General features: G+C 33.6%; 4 protein-coding genes across 4 annotated transcripts in view; 3 read left to right on the forward strand and 1 right to left on the reverse strand.

Moving 5' to 3' along the window:
- LOC106343421 (cinnamoyl-CoA reductase 1-like) overlaps positions 1-5,775 on the forward strand; it is an 8,194-nt gene extending 2,419 nt beyond the window's left edge. Inside the window, exons 2-5 of the mRNA XM_013782624.1 lie at positions 4,541-4,710; positions 4,777-4,968; positions 5,045-5,394; positions 5,501-5,775. Of these exons, the coding sequence (XP_013638078.1) occupies positions 4,541-4,710; positions 4,777-4,968; positions 5,045-5,394; positions 5,501-5,639 (851 nt within the window). The 3' untranslated portion in view covers positions 5,640-5,775. The remainder of the gene's footprint in view (positions 1-4,540; positions 4,711-4,776; positions 4,969-5,044; positions 5,395-5,500) is intronic.
- A 524-nt stretch (positions 5,776-6,299) lies between these two features.
- LOC106343420 (cinnamoyl-CoA reductase 1-like) lies at positions 6,300-8,014 on the forward strand. The gene is made up of 5 exons (XM_013782622.1): positions 6,300-6,498; positions 6,693-6,862; positions 7,003-7,188; positions 7,264-7,613; positions 7,703-8,014. Exons 1-5 carry the CDS (start codon positions 6,381-6,383, stop codon positions 7,854-7,856), a joined length of 978 nt encoding a protein of 325 aa, XP_013638076.1. The 5' UTR covers positions 6,300-6,380; the 3' UTR covers positions 7,857-8,014.
- A 234-nt stretch (positions 8,015-8,248) lies between these two features.
- Positions 8,249-9,264, reverse strand: LOC106292704. The gene has a single exon (XM_013728344.1). It carries the CDS (start codon positions 9,171-9,173, stop codon positions 8,442-8,444), a length of 732 nt encoding a protein of 243 aa, XP_013583798.1. The 5' UTR covers positions 9,174-9,264; the 3' UTR covers positions 8,249-8,441.
- Positions 9,265-12,025: 2,761 nt separating this feature from the next.
- LOC106343710 (transcription factor PIF3) lies at positions 12,026-15,179 on the forward strand. The gene is made up of 7 exons (XM_013783000.1): positions 12,026-12,480; positions 13,000-13,082; positions 13,171-13,984; positions 14,056-14,163; positions 14,247-14,312; positions 14,627-14,692; positions 14,797-15,179. The coding sequence occupies exons 2-7, from the start codon at positions 13,042-13,044 to the stop codon at positions 15,175-15,177; spliced, it is 1,476 nt and encodes a 491-aa protein (XP_013638454.1). The 5' UTR covers positions 12,026-12,480; positions 13,000-13,041; the 3' UTR covers positions 15,178-15,179.
- Positions 15,180-17,324: the final 2,145 nt, after the last annotated feature.

Genomic DNA, 17,324 nt, shown 5'->3' on the forward strand with positions numbered 1-17,324 from the left:
AGTCTTTATGGAAAGGTTCCAGATGAGGACGAGGAAGATGATGATAATATTTGTTTTGAAGAAATCCAAAAGACATATGCTAAGACAAATGCTATTGAAGAAATCCAAAAGATATATGCTAAGACAAATGCTATTTGTTTTGAAGAAATCCAAAAGACATATGCTATGAAAACTCTCAAACTTTTGTAATTTCAATAGCCTTTTAGGTTACTTTTGCCTTTGATCCAAGTTAGGGTATTGTTTTGGGTTTAACTCCAAATTTTAAGTCACACTTGGCAGTTCTCCCTATAAGATGGAACAAAATTACTATTCAAGCCACATGACTGCAATGATTAAAAGTTGCTCAACAAAAGAAAATTGGAAATTCTGATGTGTTAAATTAGAGGAACCTCTTGAATTTTTCTTAATAACAATGAAAATTTACATTACAAAGAATTCGGTTAAAATCTTAACACACGATAAAAGATAACATTTCTTTTCGTTTCTCAAAATAATAGTTTAAAAAAAATTCATGTATATAAAGAAAATTATGAAAAGTTTCTTTTATATTTAATTAATATATTATTTTATTGTATTTCACTAATTAAGAAATAAAACGATTAATAACTTAATCTTTTATCAAATAATTAAATACATTAGAAATGTAAAACGATGTCTGTCTTTTGACCTAAAACACCAAAAATATATCGGATATATATAACATATAAATTGTATCCTAGCATAATGTACTGTCTTTTGACCTAAAACACCAAAAATATATCCAATTAAACCATAACTAGATTTTACCGTGCGGGTAAATTTTCATTTTATAAATATATAACGGATATCATCGCAAAACTTTAAAAGATATTTACATTTTAGTGTTATATATTGTGTAAATCTATAATGTTATTGGTTATGTTTCTTATCCGATATTATTAATTTATAATGATTTGTTTTATATATTTTACTTTATTATTAATTGTTATTATAAATTAATATATTTTCGAGTTTGGTAAATAAATTCATAGTATGAAATAAAAAAATTGAGAATCTTCTTCATTTTTTCTAATTTTTACAGACTGAATACAATACATTTTAAAATTTTATTTAGTTATACTATAAACTGATATTTTCTTAGCATAATTTATATTTCTATGTTATTTATTTTAGTATATTGTGAAATTTTATAACTAAATACATTATAATAATAATATATTATTAATTATGAAATCAATCGCTGCATTAATTTAAAAGTATTTTAAAATTTTATTAAGATTTTGTTAGGTTTTTTTAACATATTTTGTTATAAGTAAAAATAAAATTTAAATTTATAATTAAAATGTATTTATTAATATCTATATAATTTATAAGATTTTTTAGAAATGTTATATATTAAATAGATTAACTTAAATAGTCAAATAGATGTAATTGATAAAATAGACCTAGTATAAATTTTTATGGTATTTCTTTTAATAAAGAAGATATATAATATAATTATAAAATTTGAAAAATAGCGTACACTTTTATTTTATTTTTTTATAATAAAAATTTATTTAAATTAATGTATAATAGTATATATTATTAATTACGAAATTAATCAATGGTATTAATTTAAATAAAATATTTTAAATTTTTAGAAAGATTTTGTTAGATTTTTTCTCAATATTTTGTTATAACTAAAAATAAAATTTACAGTTAAAATTAATTTATTATTAATATCTTTATATATTGAATAGATTAATATAAATAATTAAATAAATGTAATTAATGAAATGGACCTAATAAGACTAGTATGATTTTTTTATGATAGATAAAAATAGTAGTTCAAGTTCAAATCGAAGTTTCTTTGATATGACATCTATTTTTTTCTATTTTACCTTTAGGTTTTGTCTTATACATATTGTGTTTTGTTGAATGATGACTTTTCGGTTTTCTCTATTTTCAATTTTTCACTTTTTCAGCATCCATTCCGTTGTCTTACCTAGGGCAGGGCAAATAAACCAAATCCGAAAATTCGAACCGAACCCGATCTGATAAAAATGAATCCGAACCGATCCGAACCCTACATAAATACCGAATGGATCTTGTTTTTTTGGTATTTTGGGTTATGAATATTATCCGAACCGAATCCGAACCTAAATGGATATCCGATAGAACCCGAAACATTTAAATCACAAAAAAGAACTTCTACCAAATATGGACTTAATTCTTAATATGTATTCAAAATACTTTAAGATATTATTGAACTTCTAAAATAATTATATATTACATGAAGGTTGATGGTGGAATGTGGCGGTTGAAGCCTAAAGTTTTTAGATTTTGGTTTTGTTTTCATTGAATAATGTTTCTCATTTCCTATTGTTTTATGTTTTCATTTATCTGGTTTTTTTATATCACTAACTATGTTTATCTTTCGCTTGATTTTGAATGATCACGTTTGATGTTTTTTCTTATTTTTGAATCGATTTTACTTATGTTTTGGCTATTAAAATATGTACAAATCATCTATTTTAAATCCAAAGAACGATATTCATTTATGTTTTAGTTACAAAAAAGTTCAAATTGGGTATTTTTAAACCGAAGAACCGATTGAGATCCGAACCCGAAAGTACAATGGGTTATACCGGTTCTTTGAAGATTTACTAACCCCGACCTGAACCTGATAGAACCCGAACTGGTCCCGAATCGAACTTTTATATAATCCGAATGGGCTGATTTTGATAAATCTGAAAAACCAAAACCCGAATGGATAAAACTGAAATCCGAATGGGACCCCGAATGCCCATGCCTAGTCTTACCTTTTCAATTTTTTTCTACCCTTTTAATTAAGTTACTAAGATAAGACATGTGTTTTGCGCAAAGTGAATTTATATGAAAATTATTTAAAAATATCGTACAGAAAAATAAAATTTATATTCTTGATCGAATTAATATTTTTGGCCCTTAAATTAAACAATTTTTTAAAAACCTTTTGTTAATTACATAATTTGTTTACTGATGAGCTGATCTCATTTTTAAAAATATTTTAGGTCAAAAAATCACTTATCGCATAAGAACCTAACGTTTAGGCCGAAGAATCTCAGGCCTACTATTTGGTTACAATGAAACTATGCCAGCTCGGTTTTATATCATGATTTAGCAATTTAAAAGTTAATTATGGTTATGAGAAGTTAACGTTCACGTGCCAATCATATATATCTTCAATATTTTTCTCATTTTTGTATCTTTTTTTTCATTTTGGTTATTGCTTGATATAAATATTGATTTTTGAGTTTATTCTTATTTCATTATTTTGTTTTGGTCTGAGATTTAGAAAATGTTTAAGATTTAAAATTATTAAAGAGATACATACTTAGGTTAAGATTCGCATCTTGTTCAGAATAAATATTTTATATTTATTACTTATTTTATATTTTTTGCATATTATGAAATAATAAAATAATAATTATATTTTAAATAACTAAGAAATCAGTTACTATTATATAATAAATTGGCGTGCACATATAAATCAAACGACCGCTCTTGTTTATACGCAATCATTTTAGAGTAAATAAATCAAAAAGTCAATCTTATCTTTCGTATATGATGTATAATTAAATTTAAATGATATTAACATAGATATATAGTATATTTTTAATATGGATATTTATTAAATGAGGTTTCTACTCATATGATTTTATGATTATTTGCATATTTTTGTAACAAAAATTTTACACCAACAATTTTTTTTTCATGTGAAATGTTTAGTGGTTTCAATAATATATAATCATTTTAAAAAATAAAGATTTCAAGATTAAAATATTAACATTTCAATATATTCAACGCAAATATCAAGATATAAGTATGTATTTTCATACGATGTATATATTAATTTAAACGATATGAAATATATATATATATATAAACATAAACACCTATTAAAATAAAATTATTTATTCATATGAGTTTATAATCAATGTATCTTATTACAGGAAAAAAATTTAAACCTTGATCACAAAAGTTTATGCGAGACTTTTAACAGTTTTAGTAATTTATATTTTTTAAAAAAAATTCAAAATATAACATATACAAAAAAAAATCTAAATTTTTATTATATGATTAATGTAATTGTATAATTTATTTTAATAATAAATAATTAAACAAAATGATATAAAGTATACGGATTATTAGTGAATCTTTATTATTTAAAATCATTAATTGTCATATATATTTTAATCACATTAGATAATTCCGTAGGTTTTATTTAAGGAAATAATATATATAATAATTTCAATTTGATAAATGAATTGTGCATAATGGACATACTATATAATATAACATTTCCTATCAATTTAATTTTGGATTAACAAAATTCTCAATTGATTCTCAAGCCGCCAAGTAATCAAAATTAACATTCTAATTACGTGACAACTCAGCATGATACTTTTTTAATTAGTACAAACTACAGATTATAAATTTTTAAATGATTCGCTGTTAATAAATAGATGATTAAATACGGAATTTTCTAATTTTCTCGTCGATTGCATTTTGACGACATTTATGTTATATTTTTCATTAGCGGACACGGCGAAAACAGAACATCTTCTTGCACTTGACGGTGCAGACGAAAGACTCAAACTGTTCAAAGCAGATCTTTTGGAAGAATATTCCTTCGAGCAAGCTATCGAAGGTTGTGAAGCTGTTTTCCATACGGCTTCTCCGGTTAAGTTCATCGTCACGGATCCTCAGGTTTGTTGTGGACATCGCAAATTATACTAGCAGGAGCATCTCTAAAGTTATGTGGCTGTTTGTCAGACTGAGCTAATAGATCCAGCACTAAGGGGTACTATGAACGTCCTTAATACATGCAAGAAAACTTCCTCTGTCAAAAGAGTCATTGTAACATCGTCCATGGCTGCGGTTATCGTTCGTCAACCCCCTTTGGAGCCAAACGACGTGGTGGACGAGTCTTTCTTCTCTGATCCAAGTGTTTGCATGGAAACAGAGGTCCTTTGATTTTGTTGTTGCATATCAATTTTGAGAGTTTGGATTATCTCTTACACGTTTCCTTTTCCTCTTTCAGTACTGGTATCCACTCTCCAAGACTTTGGCAGAGAATGTAGCGTGGCAATTTTCCAAAGACAATGGAATGGACATGGTCTTCATTAATCCAGGATTTATAATCGGCCCACTTTTGCAACCAACCCTTAATTTTTCGGTAGAGATGATTGTGGATATGATAAACGGTAAGAACCCTTTCAACTCAATATACTACAGGTTCGTGGACGTGAGAGATGTTGCCTTGGCTCATGTCAATGCATTGGAGACTCCTTCGGCCAATGGCAGATACATAATGGATGGCCCAAGTATGACCATATACGAGATTAAAGAGATTATGCGTGAATTATTTCCAGATTTGTGTGTTGCTGATACGTGAGTTATCTTATTCTTTTCATCTTACTAATTAATCATCATACGGCGTATAAACTTAATCGAGGGTATTACCAAAAAAACCTGACATCATTTTACTTTGTTTTAGGAAAGAAGAAGGTGAGATCAAAGAAATCATTTACAAAGTGTGTGTGGAGAAAGTGAAGAATTTGGGAGTTGAGTTCACTCCTCTCAAATCAAGCCTTAGAGATACTATCATTAGCCTCAAAGAAAAATGTCTCATATGAGAATATGATGACGTTCATATATGTATTACAACTTCTATATTAGTATTATTGGATGTATTTAAGTTGTGGAAACTTGGGGTTGGAACCGCTCTTGCAACCAACTCTTATAAACAGATATTTCGCTCATAACAACTATACGCTCGTGGACGTGAGAGATGTTGCTCCTCTAATGTCAAAGCACTCATGGTACATGCAGCCAATTGTAGATTGTGACGACGGATGACATTTGGGGATATTTTGAGCGAATTATTCAATAAGTTTGAATCTTGCTCATCAATATTTCAAATCGTAATAGACCATAAATACGTTGAAAAAAGCCTATAAATACTGTCGAAGATGTTTCATCTATCTATCAAATTTATAAAGAAAAAGTAGCCTAATTGTGGATTAAATTCTTTTCAAATGCCAATTTACTATACTAGTAAGAAGAATTTGGTCACATATTTAGATTTTAATTCTTTTGCCAAACATATTAAAATTTTGTAATCATAAACGTGTCAAATACGTAACCAGTTCAGATTCAAACTCCTGTTATTTACTAAGACGGAATTAAAATTCTAATCAACTTCTTAGCATTTAAGATTATGAAACGGTAGAAAGCAGTGTAGAATTCATTACATCCACACGTTAAAACAGTCCAAAAGATGCACGACACTCACTTTATCGCCTAATAGATACGTATTTGACCAACATTACAAAACTTATTAATGAACTTATCCCTTCTCTTCATCTAAAAGAGAGATGAACGGCGGAGGAAAGGTGGTCTGCGTCACCGGAGCTTCCGGGTACATAGCTTCTTGGATTGTTAAGCTTTTGCTCCTCCGTGGCTACACCGTCAGGGCTACCGTTCGAAACCCAAGTTTGTTCCCTCCTTTTCTCTTTCCCAAAAATCGAGCATACATTTAATTTAATTTTTCTTTACTTCTACATTTTAATTGTTTCCACCCTCATACCTAAATTACTAAATACGTAATTTCAAATTTTCTTCAATCAGTTGTAAGACTTGCTCAGTTGCATTTTGACGACTTACATGTTATATTTTTTTTTCTTTAGCCGACACTGCGAAAACAGAACATCTCCTTGCACTTGAGGGTGCAAAAGAAAGACTAAAACTGTTCAAAGCAGATCTTTTGGAAGAATGTTCCTTCGAACAAGCTATTGAAGGTTGTGACGCTGTCTTTCATACAGCTTCTCCTGTTAAGTACATCGTCACGGATCCTCAGGTTTGTCATGGAAACTGCAAAAAAAAATTCTATTAATTAGCAGATTCATCAATCACGGCTTCTAACGTTCTAAAGGTCTAAATCATTTTTTTTTTGTCGAAACCCTAAAGCAGATTCATCAATATGTTTTTTTTTATCAGACTGAGCTAATAGATCCAGCCGTAAAGGGTACTCTTAACGTCCTTAACACATGCAAGAAAACTTCCTCCGTAAAAAGAGTCATTTTAACATCGTCCACGGCTGCGGTTCTTGTTCGTCCTTTGGAGCCAAAAGACGTGGTGGACGAGACTTTCTTCTCTGATCCAAGTGTCTGCACCGAATTAAAGGTCCTTTAAATTTGTTGTTACATACTTACATATCAATTTTGGAATATCTCTTTCACATTTCCTTTTATTCTCCAGTTATGGTATCCACTCTGCAAGACTTTGGCAGAGAATGCAGCTTGGCAATTTACCAAAGACAATGGAATGGACATGGTCGTGATAAATCCAGGATTTATAATCGGCCCACTTTTGCAGCCAACCCTTAACTTTTCGGTAGAGATCATTGTGGATATGGTAAAGGGTAAGAACCCTTTCAACTTTATAAACTACAGGTTCGTGGACGTGAGAGATGTTGCCTTGGCTCATGTCAAAGCGTTGGAGATTCTTTCGGCCAATGGCAGATACCTCATTGATGGCCCAAGTATGACGATAAACGAAATTAGAGACACTATACACGAATTAATTCCAGATTTGTGTATTGCTGATATGTGAGTTCTCTATATCCATTTCATCTTTGCTGATATATACGAAGTCCAAGGGTGTACCAAAAGCGTAAGATCATTTGACTTTGTTTTAGGAATGGAGAAAGCGAGATGAAAGAAATCACGACGAAAGAAATCATTTACGAAGTGTGTGTGGAGAAAGTGAAGACTTTAGGAGTTGAGTTCACTCCCCTCGAGTCAAGCCTTAGAGACACCATCATTAGCCTCAAAGAAAAATGTCTCTTATGAGAATATGATCATGTTTCATGTACGTATTTACGACATGTATTACTGGATGTATTCCGCAGAGATATTGCGTCTATCATCAGTGTATTAAACACTCATGGTACATGCAGCCGATGGTACATTGTGACGACAAATGAAAATGACAATATTTTTAGCGATTTCTTCCATGAGTTGAATCTTGATCATCTAGACTTCTAATCTTAATAGACCCTAATAATTAATTAGAATATATTTTTTGATCTTGGTTTAAAGCAGAGTGTGATAAATACACTGATTCATAACACTATGCGTTGCGAAAGTGAATAGTTTGGTTGTATGGGAATTGAGTTCACACTGCTAGAGAAGCAAGCAGACCTCAAAGACACAAACCTCTAAAGTGACGAAGATACATAAGATGAAGCAATTAAAATTAGAAATCTAACACTTAACACCGTTCCAAATACTCCTACACATAGCAAACGAACCCAAAAAGAAACTGGAAAAAACCACTTACACAAATCTACACTAAAACTCAGAATCATAAATATGCCAAGCTTGAACCTTTTTTCACTAACAAGACAAAAGATACTTTGATACCATTGAAAAGCATCACTTCTCTTGCTTAACTTGCACTACAGACGGACTCTGTTTCTTGACTTGGGCGGTGGCAGAGCTCTCAATCTGTTTCAAACCACCATTCGATGCAGGACTCTGTTTCGGCTTCTGATCTCTATTCCCAGAGAGATGATCCACAGAGGGCTTCGAAACGGCCAACTTAGCCTTCTCGTCGAGCTTGAGCACGTCCTCGAGAGCCTCCCGCGCTCTCTTCTTCGCCACGGCGGCATCTTTCCCTTTCCGCTCAGCCTCGCTTCTGTAGAAAGTAACGGCCTTGCTCATCGACGAGGCCGCGATCTTCGCGGCGCACAAGAAGGCCTCCGAGAGGGCCTTATCCATGCATCGAGCGCCGTTTTCGTCGACGATGGGGCGGAAGAAGGAGAAGCCGTCGGGGTCACGGCAAGGAGGACAGCGGTAAGGAGGGGACTTGGCGTCTCCCGCGCAGTGGATGTGAGTGACGGAGCTGCAGTCGGAGCAGGAGACGCGGCGAGACTGGTGCGGCGGGGAGGAGTCGTAGAAGGCGAAGCAGGTGGGGCAAAACGACGCCGGGTGGTTGCGGAGGAGGCAGTGCGTGCAGTAGAAGCGGAGGACGCCGCGGAGACGCGCCGAGTGTATGACCCAGGAGTCTTGGCTTTTGCAAGCGCCGCACATCTCCGGGGAAATCGCCCCCGAGGCCGTATCAGGCGACTCCGAAGTTGATGTCGCCGTGGAGGAGGGGAGGTTCATGGTCGTCTCTGTCTGCGGTTTGGGGAAAATTAGGGTTCACTCAATCGAGAGGAAGAGAGGGCGTAACGACGGAGAGAGAACTAAAATCGATTTCTTATTAAAAGGCTTCCTAAATGGACTTGATTTATTGGGTCGTATATTGGGCTTTTATTTCTGATTTACGAGAGAAAGGAGCAAACAAATGGACATTTGAATCTTTTTGTCTTTCTAGGCGTTTTAAAACCGGACCCGAACCTACGGTTCAATTGAGTCAAACGGTTCAATAATCTGGTTTAATATATTTTTAGTGTATAAATTTAAAAATAATATTAGTAAATATAATACATAATTAAACTATAAATAAATTTAAAACATCAAAAATTATAAATATAAACTAATTTTATGTTTATATGGATGGTTTATAGATTTTTGATAGTTTTAATGGTTTTTATCAGTTTAGTAACTCTAAAATCTAATCCGATTATGTGACCGGTTCATGGTCGAACCAATTATTAGATCTAACCCGACTATGTAACCGGTTCATGGTTGAATCTGGTTCAACCAATGAGTCGGGTACGGTTTTAAAAACACTTGAGTTTCTTATTTATTACATTTGACTTTACATTCAACTGCCACTATTGGTATTTTCTTTTGGTTTATTTTAAAAATCTTTTGAATTTCACTTATATCATCCTTATTTCTTAAGCTAGTGGTATATATGGGATTTTTTTTTTGGAACCAATGTATTACATTTAACTTCGTGCTTTTGTAATATCAGCAAGATTAAGATTGAAGAAGCACAGTATCAATCTTACATTGTCGTCGGTAGAGATATTAACTAATGTCGGCTTGTTTTTTTATTATACGATCTCATACATTGAACTCACAAACATAATTAACTTGGTTTGGTTTATAGTTGGTATTGATTAGATTTTGGACAGTCCAAGGAAGTGGGGACATATTTGATAAAGACGCAGCAAATAATGCGTGTCAACGTGTTGAAGTTCACTGCATTTTGCATACATTGCATACATACACTAGCTGATTCTTTCTCAAAATATTCTGTTCTGGCCAGCATTTTGCATCAAAGGAAACGCATTCTCTACTTTTATCAATCTAGCTTGATTGTCATAGCATAAGTCACAGCCAGTTCTCTCAGCAGTCACCGCGTGTCTCGAGTCTTTATCACCAGTATTCACCATCGCCATCACCATCACCATCACCATCACCATCGTCCTGAAATAAGTTTTTGTATTCTGATTATCACTAAAGATCCTCCAACTGATTTGCTTTTGTGTTGACGTAAAGCGACGTTTTGATATGCATATATAACACGTCCCTGACCATATAAGCTGATGAATGCCAATTCCATAAAAACATAAAACGTTATTTTTTTCTAAGTTTATGATAGTGAGAAAAGATTGTTGCGTATCTTTATATTGCTTATTATAGTAAGAGAGATATCAAAACGTGTTGCGGGGGACAGGGTGTTTCATTATTTTGATTATCGGCCTACCATATTTGCTTGGATGGGTTGTTTTTGGGTCTATATAGTTTTTTATTATTTTACTCAAATATTTTCCTTTACGTTAAGATAGGGATACCTACAGGCTACAGCAATAACATCAATAATTAATGGTCCATGGCTCCATGCAATTCCAAATAAGGTACTGAAATTATCCACATTGACAGTTTCTAAAACATGCATGACTGAAATTATCCAATTTGATTTTATTTTGGCCCTGTTCGTTTACGTGTCGCGCGACCTGCGACTAAGATTACGTTCGTTTACTGTCGCGCGACCTGCGACTTGTGACCTGCGACTAAACATGCGACATGCGACTAAAACTATGTTCGTTTACGTGTCGCGCGATCAAAATTTTTTTAATTTTTAGTCGCTGTTTTTTCGGACGACTTGAATGGAACCCTGGATTGGTCGTGCGATCAGTCGCGCGACATCAAAACGAACAACAACTTGCAACTCGCATGTTACGCGACCAATCGCAGGTCGCATGTTACGCGACAACAAAACAAACAACAACATGCGATCTGCGATCAGCGCGATAGGTATTCATATTAGCCAATATACTGCTTGCTAGAAAAAAATATACTCAACTAAAACGAGAAATAAACCAGAAAATGCTAACATTTACGTACAAACAAGGTTATGTTTAGAGATTTTGTAGATAGTTTAGTAAAATATAGAGTCGTTAACAAGATATATATATTTTACATATAAGAAGGGAGAACTAGATTGTAAGATAAAAGATATGCGATAAGAGTTTGAATCAGTGTGAGTGAGTGTATAACACATGCCATGATTAGTCAAAATCTGAATTGTTAATAAGCAAATGATTGGTTTCATTAGTTTAAATTTCAAAACTAGTTGACAACAGAAGTACATGTTATTGTATTGTAAGTAGAACCAGATGAGTGAGTCCCCAAACTTAAGGACGATTGGTACAGCAAAGACTTAGGTAATGATTAGAAAGTCAAATCTTTGATTATTATTATGAAGATTGATAAAGGAATAGAGACAGTTGCTCAACCCCCACTTGGTGTGTGATGCTCTTATTTTGGCAATGTTCACATCACACGACGTTAGTGTATCACAAGCTCATGTCACTTTAAGATAAAGATAACATATTGTATACCATACTTATACTACTATTATATTTCACATGTATTAGTAGACACACCATGAATTAATGGTAATAATGCAGAGACAGGCGATGTGTGGGTCAATAATAACAACCATGACCAAGTAAGTGTCTTCTCTCTTCTCTAGGTCCCTTTCGCTTTAAGTTTCTTTCTATAACCATATGGTAACCATAGGTCCATATCTCTCTCTCTAATGTCATGTCCCTGTGCAGAAGAAACACCATCTTGTATAAAAGCATTTGAAGATAGTCCAGTCACTTGAATTGTATCAAACCCATATCCTATAAAATAATTAATAATTAGTTTGTAAGAGAGGGGAGAGAAAAAAATAGTGGAAAAGAAGGGAAAAAACAAAAACAGAGTATAAAGAGAAGAGCTAATGATTCGAGCGACGAAAAAAGTTGAGTGTTCGAGAGAAGCGTCTCAGAGACTGTGAAAATTCATCAAAATCCTCTCTTAACAGTGCGTGCCACGATTCGGTCCCCATCTTCTCTCTATCTCCGTCTTGTGCGTCGATTTTGTCTCCTTCTTCTCTTCTACTCTTCTTCTCCTCTATTCTCTCGATTCACACTCTGCATTTGGATTGATGTCTCTTTAATGCTTCGAGGATCTCGTTTTCTCTCTTCGCCGATTCCTTCAGTTTCCAGTACCCCCTCTGTTTTCTCAGGTCAGCGACGATAGGTTTCAGACATGTTTCTGTTATGATTTTGATCGTTTTTGTTTCTGGGGTTTCGTTGGTTCCTGCTCGGGTTCAGGAAACACGACGAAAGATTTGAATTTTTTTCTTTTTCTTTTAGAGCTGAATCAGCTGATTAATTAGCTCCGAGTACTCTGTTTTTTTGAATCTGTGATTAAACAATTGGTTTGACTAATCATTATTAGCATTAATTTTATATGAATCTTACTTCTATTTTATACTCCTTCCTGTTTTTTAATATTTTTAGAAACATTAATTGAGAATATTTGAAGAGATTAAATTTCATTGGTGAAAATTTATTGCAGAGTGTATAATGAAAATCTTACTTTCGGGAATTTCTGGAACGGAGGGAGTAGTATTTGTGTATTGACAGATACATTGATTTCGTTATATTTTTTCTAATTTGGGAACTAAAGTTTCTAAATTTGGGCATTGCAAGTGAATTAAGCTCTGTTTCTGATCTAAGATTGCTACTCTTTTTATATTCAGGATCAAGTCTCTGTGAAAGAATCTGTCTGTAAGGGAATCACCATGCCTCTGTTTGAGCTTTTCAGGCTCGCCAACCCGTCTCCGTGAGTCTATTCACTTGTCTCTTCTTCTTTAACTTTCTTGTTTCAAGTTCATCAATGTCAATGTTCTTTTTTCTTGTCGTTGAAACAGACCTGTGGATGAAGTTGTTGAGCTGGTTTGGGAAAACGGTCAGATTTCAACTCAAAGCCAGTCGAGCAGACCAAGAAACATTCCACCACCACAGTCTATTCATCAAGCAAGAGCTAGAGAGCTCGGAAATGGCCCCAAGGCCACGATGGTGGACGAGATCCAAATGTCAGTGCCGTCACTAATGACCGGTTTGAGTCAAGACGATGACTTGGTTCCGTGGCTGAATCCTCATCAGTCCCTTGATGGATATTGCTCTGATCTCTTGCGTGATGCTTCTCCTGTTACCGTCAACGAGCAAGAGACCGATGCTTTCCCGAGAAGAAACAATGGGAATGAATCAGCTCCCGCTGCTTCTTCATCACAGTTCAACGGTTTTGATTCACATTCTCTGTATGGAACCGGTAGAGCTGGAGATCCTGTTAGCCAACCAGCCAAACCAGATCGATTCAGTCAGAGACTGGAACCGTTAGTAACTAGTAACAAGACTGGTTTGCTCAACTTTTCGCATTTCTTACGCACGGCAGCTTTGGCTAAGACTAATAATAACCCTCCTGGCTCTAAAGAGAAGAGTCCTCAAAGCCCGCCGAATGTGTTTCAGACCAGAGTTCTTGGAGCTAAAGACAAGGTTCTCAACGAGCCTAAGGATAACCAAAAGGCTTGCTTAGTTTCAGAAGACTCAAACAGAAAAGAGCAAGAGAGTGAAAAGGCCGTTGTATGTTCTTCTGTTGGCTCTGGTAATAGTCTCGATGGCCCATCGGAAAGTCCTTTAAAAAGAAAGCATTTGGATGTTCAAGACATTGACTGTCATAGTGAAGTAAGTTTTTATACTAATTTGATGCACATTTGAAATCTTGTTTAATTCTATTCTTCAATATTATTGAGCAGGATGTTGAGGGAGAATCAGGAGATGGAAGAAAAGAAGCAGCTCCATCTCGAACAGGCATTGGTTCAAAGAGAAGCCGCTCGGCTGAAGTACATAATCTGTCTGAAAGGGTGAGTGAGTGTGAGTGAATGTCCTAAATTTACAAAAAGGATTGTTCTGTTTGGTAACAGACTTACTGTCCTCAAATTTTCAGAGACGGCGTGATAGGATTAACGAGAAGATGCGTGCTCTTCAAGAACTCATACCAAACTGCAACAAGGTTAGGCTCTTTCTCTCGTTTATACTACTTCCAGTTTCGCAAAGAGTGTCACTTTCAGAGATAATTAGACAACCGATTGAAATACATTTATTTTCTTATGTAATTATATCTATTTAACATATAGTATTTGAGAAAAATAAATTTATTTATAAGATGAATGTATTTTGTAGTTAATATTAAGGTTAAAGCAAGCATGTGTTGTATTGAAATTATAAAATGACACTTTTTGTGAAATAAGAGATTATATTGTTGCAACTAATTTTTTCGTATTCTATCAGCTTCACTAACTTGAAAGCTTTCTTTGGTTGTAAAAGGTGGACAAAGCTTCGATGTTAGATGAAGCAATCGAGTATCTAAAGTCACTTCAACTTCAAGTACAGGTAGCACTCTTGCTACTCCCTTAAAAACTGATTATAAGAAAACACACTAACTGTGTTTCAAAAAAAAAAAAAAGAAAACACACTAACTAAATAATCTCATTCAGTTCATGTCAATGGCGTCTGGTTACTACATGCCACCGGTTATGTTCCCACCGGGTATGGGGCATCATTACCAAGCAGCAGCAATGGCGATGGGCATGGGAATGCCTTATGCAATGGGCTTGCCTGATATGAGCCGTGGAGGTCCCTCTGTTAACAACAGACCACAGTTCCAGGTTCCCGGGATGCAACAGACAGTGGCCGTGGCGCTTCCACGCGTCTCTGCTGGTGGGTTCTTTACGGGTTCTGAGATGAATAAGAGTGATGATGGTTCGGCTAGAGATCTATCAGGTACTAAAGATCAAACGACGACAAAGGATAACAATAGCTTGAGGCCAATTAAGAGAAAACAGACGTCTTCTGATCAGTTTTGTGGATCGTCGTGACATAAACACAAACTTAAGGACTGATGCATTAATTATTATCAATAGCATTCAAACAAATCAATTCTAAATCCCACAAATACATAAAATAAATTTGTGTTCATTACATGTTAAAAAAGTTTTTTGGTGCTTCTGCTGTCGGTAATTTGTGTTTGTTAATTGTAACATTATTTTAAAATGAAAAATTTGATGTTGGTAATACTATATGTTTGTGAATTTCAATGACTAAATCATATTACCAATAATAGTTTTGAAAGTTCGTATATTAAAAATAAATTTTTCGAAGGTTAATGTAGCTACAAAAAAAGAAAGGTGTAGCCATGGACTTATGGTGAAGCAAGTGTGATGGGCTTTACAGCCCATTTCGTTAGAGACCTTTTAGAGCGTTTTTGTCTAGTTCACTTCACAAAGAAGTTATTGTTATGAAATAACTTATAATTTATAGTATCGAAAAATTTAAATAAGAGTAGAATTTAATATCCGTAAGAAGCAAATAACACTAGTATAAGGGAGAGAGTTTATTATAAGGAAAAAGAAGAAGATGTAATGGTTCTTTGATTATAAACTCTTGTTCTTGTTTATGGTGTACAAAAGAGTGAGATGAGTGATGGTATTTATAGTGAACAACAATACATAAAATAACAAAGATGGTGCTTAATTTGGTAAATGAGTGGGTGATCATAGTGCTTGATGAGTAGATGATCATAGTGCTTGAGTTGGTAAAGGAGTGGATGATCATAGTGCTTGAGTTTGGTAAAGAAGTGAATGATCATTTCAATGCTTATCTTATAACAGGTATATATTAATATACGGAGTGGAGGTCCATTGACGAGTCAACGGAAAATAATGAAGACTGTTTCTAATGTTTGAACTGGGCTCCATTGAATTAAGTGATGAAATATTTGCATATAGTAGTTTTTATAATCTAACTGTATCTTTGTTTATGGAATAAAACAAGATTAATTAGGTTTATTAGCGTATGTGATAATACTATTACATCAGTGTTCCGTGAGTGATGATTTGATTAATTAATGTCAATGTCTGAAAATTATAAAGTTAGGTTTTCATAATTTGAGCAACACCAGCTTATATTTAGTAATTGATTACATGCTGAAGGAACAATATCACAATACTGGTTAGGGCCCACTAGTTTAAACAGTTGTGGTTGCGGATGCGGATGCGGGAGTTTGCGGATGTGGGGTTGCGGTTTCAGGCATTATTAAGCGTTTTATATGATTGATACAACGTTCGAAAATTGTTGCGTTTGCAGGATATTTGTGACTGGTTGATTATAAGATATTGAAATGGTTTAATAATAAATTATTCATATTAACATATTATAACATTATAAAAATATAAAACATGCTATTGTAATAAAATATAAAAATTTAAAAAATTTAAAAATTTATTATTAAAATTTTAAAATATTTTTGAAAATAATTTTATTTTTATTTTTTCCATCTGCAACCGCAAATGCTAGCTGGAACCAGCTTTTGATTTTAAGAAGTTCAGAGCAGTTTGGAACGATTTGTACCAGTTTGTATGATTGTTTCGAAACGCTGTCAACCGCTACCAACCGCAAAAACTGCCTTTGCGGATCGGGAAAACCAAGTCGAGCCCTTCATATACGAAAGTTGGCTAATTCCTTTCGTAGATCGCTACGTCCATGCATGCATATGAATAACTACCAAATACTATTGCATTAACCATAACTCACTTTTAACAAAAATAAACTATAATTCACGAATTAACTGAACTAAAATTTTAATAAAAATTATATATGCATAATAACAATATGATGTTTTAGTTACATAAACCAAAAAGCTACTATTATATTTGATTTTAATTTTGTTAAATGATATCCCTTCTGTTTCTAAATAATATTTTTTTGAAAATTTCCATACACTATAAATTAATACTAGATTTTGATCTGCGCTTCGAAAGCGCATGTTTTTTGGTTAATAAAAATGTTTGATATGAATTAGTCTAAATAATACCTTGCGGGGCTGGAGACATTTATGCATCAAGCAGATTCAACACCGCTCGCCCAAGAAAGTGGTAAGATGTTCTGTCCTTGTCGGAAATGCAACAATTCGAAACTGGCAAACCGTGAAAATGTTTGGAAGCATTTAATAAATAGAGGTTTCACG

This window comes from Brassica oleracea, chromosome C5 (genome assembly GCF_000695525.1).
Source record: "Brassica oleracea var. oleracea cultivar TO1000 chromosome C5, BOL, whole genome shotgun sequence".
In the NCBI taxonomy this organism is placed as follows: domain Eukaryota; kingdom Viridiplantae; phylum Streptophyta; class Magnoliopsida; order Brassicales; family Brassicaceae; genus Brassica; species Brassica oleracea.